Below are 16,745 nucleotides of genomic sequence, written 5' to 3' on the forward strand. Positions count from 1 at the left end.
ACAAGCGACACAGAAAGTGAAAGGCGCTATATAAGAGTTAGGATTAGTGAGCTCATTAGACTGAGCGACCTCTTCACATCACAGGTGTTTAATAAAAGGCACATATTCACAGACAGTGCAAGGCACTATATAACATATAGAAAGGGAAAGGCACGATATTACATATTCATCGATAGTTTATAGGTAAAATATGATGGAACGAAAATCAATGGACTACATGACTTATTAAAGGATACTGAAAAAATATAAAATTGATAGCTAGTGAAAGGCACTATATAATAGATAGATAGATAGAAGTCACAACACAGTTGGCAGTGAAAGCACTATTTCAGAACTATAAGGTGAAAGGCGCTATATCATAGATGGACACTGCAGGCAGTGAAAGACACAAAGTGAAGAGGACTGCTGTGTGCCACAGTTCTTATGACAGATTGATCTGAGTGACGTTCACGGAGAGTGAAAGGCACTATATAACAGCTAGCTAGATGCTCAAGGACACTTGTAACGTGTGTACTCGTATAGATATTCTAAAACACACAAGCACACGTGTGAATCAGCTGACACACTCGGTATTTAATTGTATTCATTGCTGTTACTTGTGACGAGTGTAAGTGACATTTCTCATTTCTGGGCTTATTTCATGTCACATGTGCTATCAGTGAAATAAATAAACAAAGAAATCCTAAAGACACTGGCACCAAATGCTGGTCTGTCTCCTGCCACTAGACGTGTGACGCCCCCATCTGTAGTCCACAGTTGTCCCCACAATGTGGTGCCACGTCGTTTGTACTGTGGAGTCAGTCGCAACTCTCATTTTTTTCCACCACCGCATGTGTCCCAGCGTAAGGTCTAAGTCAAGACCAAGATGAAGGTTCAAGGGCCAGTGGTTTGTGAGTTTATGTGTGACAGATAGATTTAAGGTCACATGTCCCTTTTCTTTTATTTATTTTTGTCCAGAATCTTCCTCTACACGTTGCCACAAACGCTTCTCTGGGCCCCCAAGTGCCGTCCTCCGGCTTCCTGAGTTCACTCCATTGGCACAGTGTGTGTGCACATCTGAGGGTCCTTCAACTTCCGTGGTTTCTTTGAAATTCATAAAAACATTGTGAAGGGTAGGGGGCACCAGAGGGCACCAGACACGAACACACAAGAGAGTCCCGGGTTCAAATGGAGAGAGTTTAGAACCCAACACAGCTCTCTCTCTCTCTCTCTCTTCTCTCTCTTGGTCTTTCTTTCTCTTTCTTCTTTTCTTCCCCTCTCTCCTTTGCCCTCCCTCCCTCTCTCTTTCTCTTTTTCTTTCTCTCTCTGTCTCTTTCTTTCTTTCTCTCTTTCTGTCTCACTCTTTCTCTCTCTCCCTCTCTCTTTCTCTTTTTCTTTCTCTCTTTCTTTCTCTTTCTTTCTTTCTCTCTTTCTCTTTCACTTTTTTTTCTCTCTCCCTCTCTCTCCATCTCTCCATCTTTCTCTCTCTCTTTCTTTCTTTCTCTTTCTCCCTCTTTCTTTCTCTCTCTCCCTCTCTCTCCATCTCTCCATCTTTCTCTCTCTCTTTCTTTCTTTCTCTTTCTCCCTCTTTCTTTCTCTCTCTCTCTCTTTCTCCCCCCCTCCCGCTCCTCCAGTCACCTGGTCAAGGCAGTGCAGCCCCTTTTATTGAGGACCCAGGAGTACCTCCGGTGCCAGCGCTTTTGCCCATTAGAAGCACTTCTGGGAGCAGTCAGCGCCCTCTTGTGGCACCCAAGACCCCAGCAGGGTTGTGCTGCCGGACTACAATTCCTGTCATTCTCTTCTGGTTCCCGAACGGGGTGCTGCTATTGTGGGCTGCTGCCATCTAGCAGCCTGGGGACATCAGTACCCCCCAGAGACAGACCTTTCCTGTCCTCTTTTATCCCAACCAGAGAAGGTGCACAAGTCCAGTTGGGACACCTGTCCATTTGTCTGGGTAAGGAGCCATCCTCCTCTTCGCTGGCTGGGATGTCCTTGTCCGGGTGCCACATCCTTGCCTGTCTCGGCTGGGATGTCCTTCTGTCCACTCGGGGTCTCCTGTCCAGGTAAGGTATCTTCCTGACTCCTTGACAGGATGCCAATCCATCCCATGTGCCACCTGTATCATCAAATATGTCATCATTTGCACCATCCTCACCCATAGACAACAGTGACAATGATGATTAACTGTTCAATTGGAACGTCCCTTGTATTGTGTGGGCTGTCAGGAAGGGCGGGCCAACTTAGAGGCGTGGCTAAAAGGTTGTACTGGCTAATGCACTGCCCTGGGGGCGGAGCCACAGGGGAGTCCCAGCTTGCATTGGCTCTCAAAGCCTAAGGTGGACCGGGTGGACCGGAGTGGCATTGAATGGTGGTCTTAGCAGCAGCCCCTCCTTACGCTGTCTGTCCCCTGCAGGTGACCAGTTCTTAAACTGTGGGGTCACATTGCACTTGTTGTGATTGTGCAGTAGAATTTCATGTGGTCAGTGATGTGATGCCCTCTATTTGGTGCCCTGCTCATTGATGTGACATGCCTTCTGTGAAGTATTCTTGGCGCTATTGACACGTCCCACATAGGAGTCATGACTATGGCAGTGAAAAGTCCCAACAGAAGACACCAGTGGCAACACGTTTCTAATGGTGGCAGCAAGTTCTGGGCCTTTGGTGCCAGTCCTGCTCCCTCCCTCTTGACAAGCCACCCAGCCTAAGTGAGTTGGCACATTTCCTTCTGTCATGGAAGGACGAGGAGCAAACCCAACGTGGACTTGTGGAGCTCAACTTCATACACCACCAGCGTGACAGGATGGAAGGGGCCACGAAGAGCAATTCTGTCACCCATGCCAGGCACTCTCATCAGGTCCTTCCAGTTCATGTCCTCGAGGAGTGACTTTGCATGCCAGGTGACCAGTGGGGACAACTCGTGACTAGGACTGAGCCTGGGTACATTGGTGCTGTGACCCAGATTTGCCAGGAAGCCTGAGGAGCACCTCACAGCAGGCACCAAGAGGCTGTGAAGAAGAAAAGACGCCAGACTGGGCAGCTAGTCCTCCTTTGGCCTGGCTGGTGAAGATGTCCATGTAGGTTGTGCCATGTGTGTGGTGCTGACCGAGCTCTGGGGCACAGGAGCTGTCATCTTAGTCTTGGCCTGCCACAGGCATGACATGAGCTACATGAGCGCCACTCTGAGGGAAGGCCACATGACTTTAGCTTGAGCTGGCACCACATTTGTTGAGACAGTTTAGAAAACAGAAAAAGTGCAATTTGTTGCTGTGAAAAGTAAGTGCGCCCCATGGAAAGGGTTGGCTTTTTTCACGTCTTTAAACAGACAAATCCTGGAAGTGGTGCCTGCGGATACAGATGACACTTCAGATTGACAAGGTGACCTCACAAGTCACACATTTGTCACATGGAAAAAGTAAGCTCACCTCATCCATCCATCAGTTATAATCAGGTGTTCCAGATGATTAGGACCTCCTTAAGGGTCTGCAGGTGGACCTGACATCTTGAGGGTCTTGCTGTGGTGTCATCATATCCCAGATCTAAAGAGCTTCCTGCGGCCCACAGAAAGAACACTGTGGATGACTAGGAGTCTGGCAGGGGATTTCAGAAGGTCACCATATCATGTGAAATAAGTTCCACCAATGTGAGGGGAATCCTCTACAAGTGCTGGAGATTTCAAAAGATCTGCTGATTTGTCCAGAAATGGCCAGCCCGACAATTTCAGCCCAAGAGCTGACCACCTGATACTCAAAGAAGTCTTCAAAAACCCCAGAATGTCACAGTGGGATCTGCTGGACACCCTTGTTGGTGTCTAAGTCCATATATCTCCAGTCAGAAAGAAATGACACAAAACTGACCTGCCATTGTTGTCCATAAAGACCGTCAGAGCAAGATGACAAGTAGCCATTGTAGATCTTAGCAAAGACCCGGCCTTCTGGAACACATGTATCAAAGGTGAAGTCCTCACAGTAGACATGATTGACAGAGAAGACCCTTATGACAGCTGTGACGTCTGCTGGTTGGACACGTCCTGGTTTGGGTGGCTTTGCTGTCTCCGAGTCATCAAGTCAGGTGTGACTTTGGCGTCGTATCCAAGTGTGCTTGAGGAGAATGTGAGCTCATCTTACCTAGAAGTCGAAGTTGAACCTGTCAAAATGGCGACGATGATGCCAAGCACATCCTCCAAGGAATGGGTCAAGAAGAAGACATGGAGGGTGATGGACTGGCCTTGGTCAAAGCCCTGATTTGAATGCCATTAAAATGTGGAAATGAGAAGGACGTGCCAGAGAAACCACAACCATCCTGCAAATGAAGGAACTGGGCAGGGAGGAGTGGAGCTGACGCCAGAGGCTGCTGGGCAGTTCTCATAAACACCTACAAGAAGCCATTTCTGCTAAAGGGGGCAGGACCAGCCCCCTTCTGAGGCCAGGGGTGGACTTAACTTTTTCCACCATGACATCTCTTCTTGTATAAATGATTGAAAAGGCACATTGTCCTTGTGTTTTTACTCAAGTTGGTCACCTTCACCTGCTGCCATGAAGGTCTGCCATCAGCCAGTTCGAATATGTTGAAGAAGTCCACACTTTCCATGGGGGGCACTTACTTTTTCACAAAACCGTGTAACAGAGGTAATAACAAATGGATGTACAATTATACCAATAATCAATCAAGTAAAGTGGGACTAACGGCTGATCCCAGCAATTCCCACAGCCCACTCGGCCATTTCCAGCTACAAATGAAAGCTGCTGGACGTTTGTCATTTCTGCGCACATCGCGAGTCATAAACTCGACCCCTCGACTCTGCTGCAACCCATCAACAATGTCATTAGAGGTGACGGACTAATGGCAGCAAGACCACTGAGGTGATCCCATCTCATGGCGGACATCCGGTCAGTCTTATGTTCAGGAAAGCCCCCTCTGCTCCAGCCACTAGAAGTCACTAGGAGAACATGGTGGTCTCAGTGTGCAGGAATGTTAAACGCTCCAGCCCACTCTTGTTCTTCGATGGTCATTTCTTCAGGCTGTCCTCAATGGCTTCTGATTGTTTTGTCGGCCGACAGATTTTGGAGGTCTGAAATTCTCCAAACGTTTCTCTCGCATCTCCTCAGGTCAGGAATGTTTCCTGAAGTGCAGAGACTGCAGCATCCACCACGACGCTGCTAAAGTCACCTCCAACTTTTTAAGTTCATATGCTCGTCATTGGCCTCAAATTTGAACCCAGGTCTTTGGAGCCCAGAAGCGACGGCCGTAGCCAAAGGCCCAGTCGGGACCCCCGCGCGTCTGCTGGTTACGAGAGGCGCCAGCCCGACACCTGCCGGCCGTCACTGACACTGCACTGCACCCTCGTCCTGCGCGGCGCTGTTTGTGCGCGTGCGTGTGCGCGCACCGACTCCCTCAACTCTGAATGGCTGCGGGTCCCCGCTGCTCGCAGATTTCCTCGGCTAAAAAGCCGAAACTTTCGCTTCACCAACCAATGACAGACCTTGAGACGAGCGAGCGACAAGCTGAACTTTCCAGCGGAGGCCTCGGCGATTGAAATTAACTCGCGGCGAGAGGGCAAGAGCGCCCCCTGACGGGGAGTGCGGGGAGCAGACAACGGGCTCGGACTTCTATGACAACCAGCCTGGCGTTTTGTTTCGCTTCCCAGCGCGCTTTCGTTCAGTGTGGCGCAATGGCTGCGAGAAGTCGCTTCGCCCCCGTGCCTGACCCGGCCCGCCTGAGACTGCGCGAGCAGACCTTCATCCTGGACTGCGTGGCCGTGGGGAGCATCGCCGAGGACTTCAGCCGCTCGCTGCCCAAGCTGGGCTCCGTCATCCCCCCGTACAACGCGCAGGCGGACCGACACGCGATCGGCTACTTCAGCAGCAAACCCGTGCCAGCTGTGCTCAGGAGGACCGGCCAGGTAAGAGACGGGGCGCGGCGAGGCGAGGCGGGGGCGGCCACCGAGCGATCGACGACTGGGCCGACAGGTACAAGTGGTCGCCCCGAACTTTCATGCGAGGGCCGTGTCCGGTCAGAAGTGCGGCCGGTGGGCTTTGGTTTTCTTTATTTTTTAAAGATGTCAGATTGTAGCTGAGGGTGCAGAACCCAAAGAAGTGCCCAACCGGGGAGATGAATGTTTAATATGCAGAATATAGAAACAGAAATATCTATACAGGGCATGGAGTGGAGCAGTGGGCAGCCTGTGCTGGCATCTTTCTCTTTTAGTGCCAGTAGTAAATGACCACATCGCGCTCTGACCCCCAAGGGGACCCCCCACATATGTATAACAGTGTGCCAGTCACTCCTTCCTCTGCTTTTTTAAAGAAGTTTAGTCAAATTTGTAACGACTTTCAAGGAGCACAAAACTCACAAGTACAACTAAAGTTAAGTGCAACAAAAAGGAAACGCCAACAAATAGCACGTTGGCATCTTTAAAATGGCATCCAGCAATGTGCCCACAGATGCCAGGATAGGCTACTAAAAATTCTGCTACGTTATTGGCACCATACTGGGTGGTTTGGTGCCCCTCGCTTGACAAAGAGCCCTTCAGTTCTGTGAGAAGTTCTTTGGTCCTCTAGGCTTTGAACCCTTTATTGTGCCAGGGTTAGGATCCAGCAGACCAAGAAGACCAGTCCTGAGCCTGTGTGGCTGTGGGCCGTGAGGGTCCTGTTAAAATCAGGACTGCTCTGCTCTCCTACATTCAGATCCAAGGAAAGTTCTGGAACCTTCATGTGGATGGATATTTTGGAAACCAAAACTGGGTGCCCTATGGCATCGCTCTGAAGAACCACGCTGGCACCTTGAGTGTGCGATCTTGAATGAGGCGGTGGGGTTCAAGATGGATGGCTGCATTTGACATTTTCAAGGCGTTTGTTTATCTGTCGACCATTTTGGAGGAGATGCCTTCTTCCTTTTCAAGTGCAGACGTGACACTTCAGATGGCCGGGAGCATTTCAGGTGGAGAGCTTTCATGATTTCATTGTCCTCAGGTTGGTCATTAGAGGCTACCATTCCATTATCTACTTATCTTCCAACCTGTTTGTCCAGTTTGGGGTGGCGGGGAGCCTTTGATCTGCCTTGGCAACACTCAGTGTGGTGCGGGGGTGAACACCGGGCAGGATGCCACTGCTTGGCACGTTGTGATTATTGAGTTCCTTCTGGATGACTTCACCTCACCTCCAGTTTTTGTTTGTCTGGTGCCTCCTGACTGACCGGGATGAGAAGACCCCCACACATGACATACCATTCAACTCGCCTTAATGTCCAGTTCTGCATGATGTTGAGTTTTTGGGGATGCCCCTATTTTTGTCCCTCTAGATCTGAAAGCCATATTTTGTGCAGGAAATGCCAACCTTATGATAAAGAACAAACCAACAGGTGTCTTCAGCACAAATGACCAGAAGAACTTGAAGTTGTGCTTCAGTGGACCCTGGGAGTTCACCCCCTAATAAGATACGAGGTGTCAAAGTTACTCCTCTTTACAAAACCTGAAAATAAAGGGCTCATTAATACAGACTGTGGAGGGTCGTTTATGGCATCTTGAGGTTGCTGGTCACATTTATGGTCACATCACGTCATGTCCTGTCATCTTCTAACCTGCTCAATCCAGACTGGGGACACAGCGGTCGTGGTGGAGGAATGGCAACTATCCAAGTAAGCAGTGGGTACAAAGCAGGGACAATGTCTGGGCAGGAGCCATAGTGCGCCAGAGCGCCCACCACACACCAGCTTACTGGTGGAGAGGAGACAGAGTGATGAAGCCAATCAGTGTATGGGGATGATTAGGAGGCCATGGCGGTCAGAGGCCAATGGGCAAATCTGGCCAGGATGCGGGGTAACACCCTACTCTTTCCGAAAGACATCCTGGGATTTTTAATGACCACAGAGAGTCAGGACCTCGGTTTAACGTCTCATCCGAAGGCGGTGCTTTTTACAGTATAAGCGTCCCCATCACTATACTGGGGCATTAGGACCCACACAGACCACAGGGTGAGCACCCCTGCTGGCCTCACTGACACCTCTTCCAGCAGCAACCTAGTTTTCCCAGAAGGTCTCCCATTCAGGTACTGACCAGGCTCAACCCTGCTTAGCTTCCGTGGGCAACCAGTCTAGGGCTACAGGGTGATATGGCTGCTGACCTGCTAACCTGCTCAATCCAGACCAGTCCATCACTGCACTTCTAATCCTAGTTTTGACATTTGGTCCGTAACCGGTGGTCTTAGCCCTAGCTCTTCAAAATGGCAGATTTCAAGCCTAGGCATGTGGGGTGTCGTTTTAGATGATTTCAGGGTCACCGATTACGAATATGAGGTGATTTTTTGGGTTTGACCCTTTACTAGCCCTCGATGGACCTTCATCAGAGGGTGACAAGTGACACATTTCTAGTTAGACTATTTAAACATCTCAATCGAAGCACATTTCAAGTATCTGGAGCGATCGATTCTTCTGCTTGGTCAGGCACTTCTACCTCATGACATAAATCTTCAAGTTTCTTATGAACACCCCAGACTGGGCGGCATTAATCCTTCTTCTTCTTCTTCTTCTTCTTGCAGTCCAAAGGCGGCACGTCAATCCTGGGACCCCTGGCTGACCGGTTTAACCATCACGGAGCTGCTTCTCTCTACCTGAGGAAGAGGAACGCCGAGGGGGGCACAGGTACGGTGGACTCTCCTCTGCCTCCCTCCCTCCCTGAACATTGGCACGTTGCCCTCGCCAGGCCGCCCTCTTGTTTGTTTCTCGCGGCTCGTTTGCCCACTTACTGTATCAGGGGCAGCAATGCCGGCCAAACCGGTGCGTCGGCTTCCCCGCGGCTGGCGTTGCCAGAGCGACAAATGACAGTCCGCTTTCATGTCGCCGACAGGCAGACCGCCCGCCGGACAGACGGACAGACCAACGGCGAGTCCTTCAGCCATTACTGTCACTCGCGTGCGGCGCTGCGATCCCCTGCGTTTCTAGTCATTGGCCGCCAGGGGCCGCTGCAGCGCCGTCTCTTCGCGGTCATTCTGCCCGAACCCCGCAAGTCGTGACGACTCGTCGGGGGTCTTGTGAACGACTTTTTACTTTTTAACAAACTTTAAACGAATGCACGAAATAAGAGGAAGAGCTTAAAACATCTAATGGAATACGCAGCCCAGCCTCTGCCAGCCTTCTCACTACTGTGCTACTTTAATCATCAGCTGGCAGGGTTGGCACGCCACAGGTCACCAAGCTAATGCAGATGGCTCAAAATGCAGTAGCAAGTCTTGAGTTCAGCCAGCTGAGGTGGGCACACGTCGCCCCTCACGTCAGGTCTCTACATTGACTCTCTGTACACTCAATGCGCCAGGGCCGCTCTTTAGAGCAATGCCACAGGAGTGTGAGGTTTGATTCCCTAAAGAATTTTCCATGTGCAGGGTCCATAAGTGGTCACGATGAGATGAGAACAGATGTGTGAAGTCCTAATAGGCTCCTAATTTTCACACGACTATAATAACATGCTGTGTCCTGCAATGATGCCCACCAGACATTACAGATTTCTGTCTTGTCCACCTATAAGGAACCTCCTCAAAGCCCAATTAAACAAACTTCATCTGCAAACGTTAGCATTCAGCCCACCAGAGCTCACCAGTCCAGCCCATGTAACTCCTCTAAAATAACATCAAGTCGAGTATTGAGGGACCCTAAAGTTCTGCTGTCCACCACACTACTTGGTCACTTAATCCAAATGCCTGTGCTTCTCTTCCTGATGTCCGTGTGACATTCACCCCTCACAAGTTTCCAGCTGTGTCCCCGTGTTCTTGATGGACTCATTTTAAAGTCACCATCCTGATCCATTGGACTGACTCTCTTCACCATTTTAAACTCTTCAGTCAGGACTCCTCTTCATCTCCATTAAAGGCTCAGCTCTTTGAATCTTCACTCATAACTCACCCCCTGTAGCCCCCCATAATCAGCCTGGTCGCTCTTCTCTGGACCTCCTCTAGTGCTGCTGTGTCTTTATGGAAACCCAAACTGCCCCCAGGACTCCAGATGAGGCCTCACCAGTGTGTCAAAAAGCTTGAGCGTCACCTCCTGTGACTTGTGCTTCACACGTCAAGGCGCTATATAACCTGGCATTCTGTTAATGGCTTCTCAACACTGACTGCCAGTCGATATCTTAGAGTCCACTACGACTCCTAAATCCTCATCAGAAGGTGTTCTCCTGATTTTCAGACCCCCGTTGTGTATTCAGACCTCACATTTTGACTTCCTACTTGTCATTCTTTACATTTACTGACATTTAATTTCATCATCCACAAATCTACCCAAACCTGTCTGCTGACCAAATCCCTCGGTGATGATTCAGTGAATTCTTGTTTATGTGCCAGTCCACTCTGTCTTGGTATCACCTGCAGACTTCACCAGCTTGTTCCTTATATTCCTATCCAAATCATTTCTACATATTAAAAGCAGCCACACCTCTGCCCCCTGCTGGATGCCATTCTTAATTTCACCCAGTTCTGATCATTTCCCAGGTACCATCACCCTCTGCTTCCTGTGCCAGTTCTGCACCCATTTACACCCCACACCCTGACCTGCCACTTCTCTATGTTTGATGCCCACCCTCTCATGTGGCACCTCATCAAATGTTTTCTGAAAGTCCACATCAATCATCTCATCTGCTCCTCTCTGGTCGTATCCTTTTGTATCTCCTCATAGAATTCCAGCCTGTTAGTAAAACACGACCTCCTTCTTCTGAGCCCACGCTGACTGTCCTGTCCTTGCCAGGTGTTGCTCCATCTTCTCCTTAATAATCCCTTCCATTAATATTCCTGTGATGCCCGTTAAGCTTACTGGCCTGTAGCTGATTGGCTCTGCCCGGTCACCCTTTTTATATAACGTGATGATATTTGTCATTTTCCAGTCCTTCAGAGTCTCTCCAGTGCTCAGTGACGTCCTATAAATCTGTGTCAGGGTTTCTGTCTTCACTCGCTGGCCTCCTTAACACCTCGGTGGTGAATCTGATCTGCTCCTGGTGATTTGTGTGATGCCAGCCTCTTTCATCTCAGCAGCTCTTCTCTAAATCCCTCGGCACCTCCTTAGTAGTCCCTGTTACTGCTCTGAGGTTATCCACTTGTGAAGACCTCATTAAAATGTGACTTTAGGGGGTCCGCTATCTCACTGTCTGTATCTTTTAACCCCCCTTTACTACTCCTGATGCTCTTCACCTCCTCCTTGACTCTTCTCTTCCTATTTTCAGGGTCTCTTATGGTCGTCCTTCTCCTCATCTGCTGTTGTCCTCTCCAACTGTCTTTAAGCCTCCTTGATGTCCTTCTTAATGGTTGCCCTCCTCTTCTCATACGCCCCATGAGTCCCTTTGAAGTTATTTGTTTTATTCGTCTGTTTTTTCCTTTGCAGCTCTTCTTTTTTAACTCTTTATTAACCCACTACATATTTATTTTCACATTTCCTATTAATTCCAGATGTAGTGTAGAAGATGCGCCCCGGCCACAGACAGACAGACAGACAGACAGACACCGCATGTCCAAAACACACGTTTTACTAAACAAAGGTCCCGCACACAACACAGTATTCAGTCCTTCTCTTCCTTTTGCCACCTCTACTCCTTTCTTCCCAAGCTTCGTCCTCCTCCTCCTCCTCCTCCTCCTCCTCCTCCTGACTCTGGCCTCTGAATGGAGTGAGAACACCTGGGATGGCAGAAGTGCTGCATGTCCAGACTCTGGTGCTGTCCAGGTGCCCCTTGGTGGTGACCACAGACCCCCACTGGGTCGAGCTTCTGAGCTCCAATTCCGTGGCACCGATGTAAACCAAGGGGGCTGCCCTCTCGTGTCCCTGGTAGTATGCCCATTCCCCCGGTCTTCTCTTGAAAAGGGCGTCCCGTCCAGGCAGGATCCCCAGCCGTCCATCACAGTAGGTTTGTCCCTGTCCTGCATGACATGTCAGACATTTTCAAACCTGCTCCGCTGCTCCTCGACTGTCTCCACGCTCAACAGCTTCTCCCAGTCTGCCCTTTGCCACATCTGCTCAAAATTTGCCCCACCAAAGTTAAATTTAACAGTTTTGGTCTTTGCATCCACACTCTTATAAAACCCTGAGAGCTGTTATTATATTATGGTCACCTGACCCCGGTGGTCCAGTCACCTCTGCACCTGCAGTTCATCCTGATTAATTCTTTTGGGACTCCAAGTCAAAACTAAAGGGATGCTGGAGTACGCGATCGGGTCTGAAACTGGAAAGTCCACCTTATGAGAAGGATTTAGGAGTCGTAGTGGACTCCACACTATCAAGTGCCAGTCAGTGTTGAGAAGCCATTAAGAAGGCTAACAGAGTGTCAGGTTATATAGCGCCTTGACGTGTGGAGTACAAGTCACAGGAGGGTCTGCTCAACCTTAATAATGCACCTGTGAGGCCTCATCTGGAGTCCTGCGTGCAGTTTGGGTCTCCATAAAGACATAACAGCACTTGAGAAGGTCCAGAGGAGAGCGACCAGGCTGATTATGGGGGCTACAGAGGATGAGAGATGAAGATGAAAAGAGCTGAGCCTTTAGAGTGATGAAGAGGAGACCTGACTGAAGTGTTTGAAATGACGAAGGGCATTAGTCCAGTAGATCAGGACGGTGACTTTAAAATGAGTTCATCAAGAACACGGGGACACAGCTGGAATCTTGTGGAGGTGAAACATCAGGAAGTTTTCCTTCACACAAAGAACGATTGACACTTGGAATAAGCGACCACTTAGTGTGGTGGACAGGAGGACTTTAGGGACTTTCACAACTCGACTTGATGTTTTTTTAGAAGAAATAAATTGGAGAGGACTGGCGAGTTTTGGTGGTCTGGATGCTCTGCTCTCGTCCAGATTGTTCTGATGTTCTAAAAAACGTTCTCAAAAATGCCCTCTAGAGGGAGAAATCTCATCAAAACCCCTGGCCAGACACAAAAAGGGGCCTTTATAAAAGAAATGATTTGTTATCACAGAAATGCTGTCTCAGCACATGAAGTTCCACAGGGCACACACACATGGCACAAAGGAGCTGCCAGCGTGAGGGCAATCCAAGTCTAGTGGCAAAGTCACACAGCAGAGCAAGTGGTCCAGATATCCAACGAATCAAAGTAGCAAAGCCCAGCAGAAACACAAATGCCACTCGCCAACTCCAGATGTAGTGTGGGAGCCCCTCTGCCTTTAGGGTGCAGGGCAGTGATTGGCAGATGGCCCCGCCCTTTTAGAGGACCACCCACCATCATCTGCATAACGCAGAGCATCCAAAATGAACAAAAGGGACCCGAAACGTGAAACCCCAGGCAGAGGAGGCGCCCTGCGTGACACGGGAGGACAAACTGGTTCTTGGTCAACGGCTTCAAAAGGGACCAGTAAGGTGCCATTTGGAGACCAGCTTAGTGACACATTTTAACTGCAAGTCCTTGATGGCCACCTACAGAGTGGGTCAGCACCTCCATACATGGAGACCCTTGTAAGGGTCCGTCTTGCCCCCTCAGGGCTGCAGGTGATGTCACCTGTCGCAGTCCAGACCCTTTATGTGTCGTTTCTAGCTGGTGGGATGAGCTGTCAACCTCCATGAGAACTGCTGACTCCCTCAGTGCCCTTTTTATGAAGCGTATCTGAAGACCCCCTCATCTGGTGGGCTTCTGTCGAAGCTGATGTCGCCTTTGCTGCGTTTGAGTGACAGAGGAGGTGTGTCAAGCTTGGTGCTCTGTCACCTTGTCCTGCCATACTGACAGCTACTCCGCTATGTTGACCTCATTTGTAAGTCACTTTGGATGAAGGGGTCTGCTAATCATACTAATAAGGACACCGAGATGAAATCACTGCTATTTAAAAGGCAGACTGAATAGAAGAAGACCACCATGAGGTGAGGTGGACCCTGACGGCCACACGCTGCACTCGGCCTAACGAGATGAGCAGACAGCTGAAGGTGAAGGTGAAGTGAGCTGTGAGACCCTGGAGTGACCGCAAGACGAACGGGACCCCCTGCCGCTGGGCCAGCTCACCGTCTCTTGCGCTTGTGTTTTGCAGGTTACTCGTCGGAGGTGCGGGACGGACACGGTCACTTCCTGGCATCGGTGCGCCCCGTCTTCGGCTACAACGGGCTTTACGGATTCCGGAGGAACACGCCAACCCTGCGCAGGCTGCCCTCTCCCTTTGGCACGTCGCAGCTCGTGCCACTTCACTAAAGCCCGCTCAGCGAAGAGGAGGAGGATGGTACATCCCGAGCAGATGAGCAAGACCCCCGGTGGGTCGGCAAACACAGAGGGAGCCCACAGAAGAGCCTTGTGCAGTTTGTATCGTGGAGGTGCCCGGTGCCCGACGCCCAGACGCTCTCTTCCTGCTCAGCGCGGTTTCTTTCAAGCCACTGTTTGTTTTTTTGCCTGCAATCTTAATTCCAAAAACATTGGGGCCGTTTAGAGACCACCAACACACACAAGTGGGATCGACTGGGAATCTCTCTCCACCCTGCGCTCCATCAAAAACATTTCAAAGGCGCCTTACTGGATGTCATGAAAATGCCCCCCAAGTCACGTGAGGCCAGGTGCGTGTCCCCCACTGAGGCGGGCGCCAAAGACCCCCGTGGGTTAAGTTGAGCCAGCACAGTTTTCACCTGTTCCTCGTCCCAGGCCAGACTCTTTAGGAGTCGTTTCTAGCTGGTGGGGTGAGCTGCCCACCTCCATGAGAACTGCTGACTCCCTCAATGCCCTTTTTATGAAGCCCATTTGAAGACCCTCTCGTCTGGTGAGCTTCTGCCGATGGCTTTGCTACATTTGTGTACCAGAGGAGGAGTGACGAGCTGGCATCTGGCTTGGTGTTCTTCACAATGCAGCTGGCAGCCGGGCACACGTAACTCGGGCAGAATGTCATTTGGAGTTAAAAAGGTGGGATGTCCCTGGAAAAAATGCCATGTACTGCTCCACAGTTTGTGCCAGTCTAGTGGTGCCCTCACAGATGGCTACCATGACAGACGCTGACATAGGACTTGGATGGTCCGTTTCATCTTTGGCCGGGAGAACATGGCATCTGTTGACTTGATGATTCTCCTACCCTGCCTTCCATCTCAGATGAGACCGAGCCTGGAGAAGCTGGTGGCATCTTTGGGTACCAGTGATGTGTGGCTTCCACACTGTGACTGGTGTCGGGTGACAAAGGTTTACCAAGGAGCTTTTGAGCCCACGTCCTGCTATCCATTAGACGGTGATGTCTGAGGGGCCAGAGGTGACACACACATTCACAGCTGGATTTCAGCCTTGACCTTTAATCACCTTAATTACCTTCTGCACTGTTGAGGGTGAAACACCCAAAATCCCACCAGTTTTAGGAGACTTCTTATCTGCTAGGACACGGCCGCCTGACCTGCCACACATCACCTTCTTCTTTCAAGTTGTCACCTCATTATGAGTCCCAGACTGTACTGTCCCAACTTTTTTGGAATGTATTGCAGACACCAATTTCACAATAAACATCTGTCTTCAAAAAACAATGCAGTTGGTTGGGTGCAACAAGGGGGCACATACTTTTGCACAGTCCTGTGATTTGTAATTTGGATCTGTTTACACGTTGACATTAAGGAGTCTTTTTCTGTTGATCAAAAAGACAACTGAACTCCACTGGGACTTAATGAAGAAGAAGAAGAAGAACATGTGACGAAGACTCGTGTCTGCTGTCCAAGTTGACTTACAAATGACTCCGCCTTTCTCGTAACATCACACGAGTTGCGGTCACATTAAATGTGCGAGTGACATTAATTTGAATCAAACACCGAAAACGTCAAAGAAAGAGCATGAGAAGAGGAACAAGACCCAAAGTCCTCGAGGTGGGCACAGAATGGTAATGGAGCTATGGTGGGCACAGGATGAGGGGCAGCAGCGCCACAAAGGCTTCACCACCTTGGAAGTCCTCACATGTTGCTCTTCTGCGGCGTGGAGTTCAGTTATATTTTTGACCAACAGAAAAAGACTCTTTAATGTCAAGGTGAAAACGGAGCCCTGCTCATGAATAACAAATCACAGGGCTGTGAAAAAGTATTTGCCCCCTCGCTGAGTTCCTCTATTGTTGCGAGTTCAGAAGGCTTCATGGTTTCTGATCTCCAAGCACATTTTGTGAAGTAAAAAAGACAACCTGAGTCGACATGACACACACTTTTTAAAATCTATTTCATTTCTTAAAGGCTCCCCAAAATCTCTGCCACACCCGTGACAAAGTAAGTGCCCCCCTTTGGTCACTCAGTCAACCAATAAACACAATGTGAATGACAAAGACCTAAATTAGAGCAGGCTGAGGCGATGCTTTCCTTGCAGTAGGCCCAGTGGGACCTGTGAGGGCAGCAAAATATGAGCACTCGAGCTTGGTGGCTGCCGGCCCACCCGAGTCTTAACATCACCTCAGCTGATCCTTTCCAGAAATGTGAAGTTGACTGAAAGGTCGCAATTAGCGGCACAACAGGCCTCCAATGAAAGGAGTTACAGAAGACCTGAGAAAGAACGTTAGTGAAATTTATCAGTGGGATTGGGGGTCTAAAGTCCACACTGCCTGCCCTCCATTGTGCCCGTTTCAATAAAGTCAACTGTACAGGCAATGTGCGCGCACAGTGTGTCTGGCCTGAGGGGGGCGCATTTCCACAAACTATTCATTCATATTTTACTTTTACGGCATGGCGCCACTTACAGATGGCATAAGCAGGTGCCACTTCTGCCTGTCGTGCAAGTCCCCGTCCACTTTTATAACAAACTTATTGAGAATTTCATCATTCACACAATTTCCTTTTTTTTCATGTCTCCTTTGAGACCGCGGACCGTGGGGC

The 16,745-nt window shown here is 49.7% G+C and overlaps 1 protein-coding gene across 1 annotated transcript; it reads left to right on the forward strand.

The window, feature by feature from the left end:
* The first annotated feature begins 5,398 nt into the window (after positions 1–5,398).
* LOC120530084 (uncharacterized protein C17orf98-like) lies at positions 5,399–15,412 on the forward strand. The gene is made up of 3 exons (XM_039754242.1): positions 5,399–5,878; positions 8,511–8,613; positions 13,970–15,412. The coding sequence occupies exons 1-3, from the start codon at positions 5,588–5,590 to the stop codon at positions 14,125–14,127; spliced, it is 552 nt and encodes a 183-aa protein (XP_039610176.1). The 5' UTR covers positions 5,399–5,587; the 3' UTR covers positions 14,128–15,412.
* The last annotated feature ends 1,333 nt before the right edge of the window (positions 15,413–16,745 follow it).

This window comes from Polypterus senegalus, chromosome 5, assembly GCF_016835505.1.
Source record: "Polypterus senegalus isolate Bchr_013 chromosome 5, ASM1683550v1, whole genome shotgun sequence".
In the NCBI taxonomy this organism is placed as follows: Eukaryota; Metazoa; Chordata; class Cladistia; order Polypteriformes; family Polypteridae; genus Polypterus; species Polypterus senegalus.

Bases quoted from the DNA above. Each gene is read 5' to 3' on its own strand.
- LOC120530084 (XM_039754242.1), top strand. From the start codon at position 5,588: ATGACAACCAGCCTGGCGTTTTGTTTCGCTTCCCAGCGCGCTTTCGTT. The intron at 5,879-8,510 runs GTAAGAGACGGG...TTCTTCTTGCAG, and splicing joins TGCTCAGGAGGACCGGCCAG to TCCAAAGGCGGCACGTCAAT. The intron at 8,614-13,969 runs GTACGGTGGACT...TGTGTTTTGCAG, and splicing joins GAACGCCGAGGGGGGCACAG to GTTACTCGTCGGAGGTGCGG.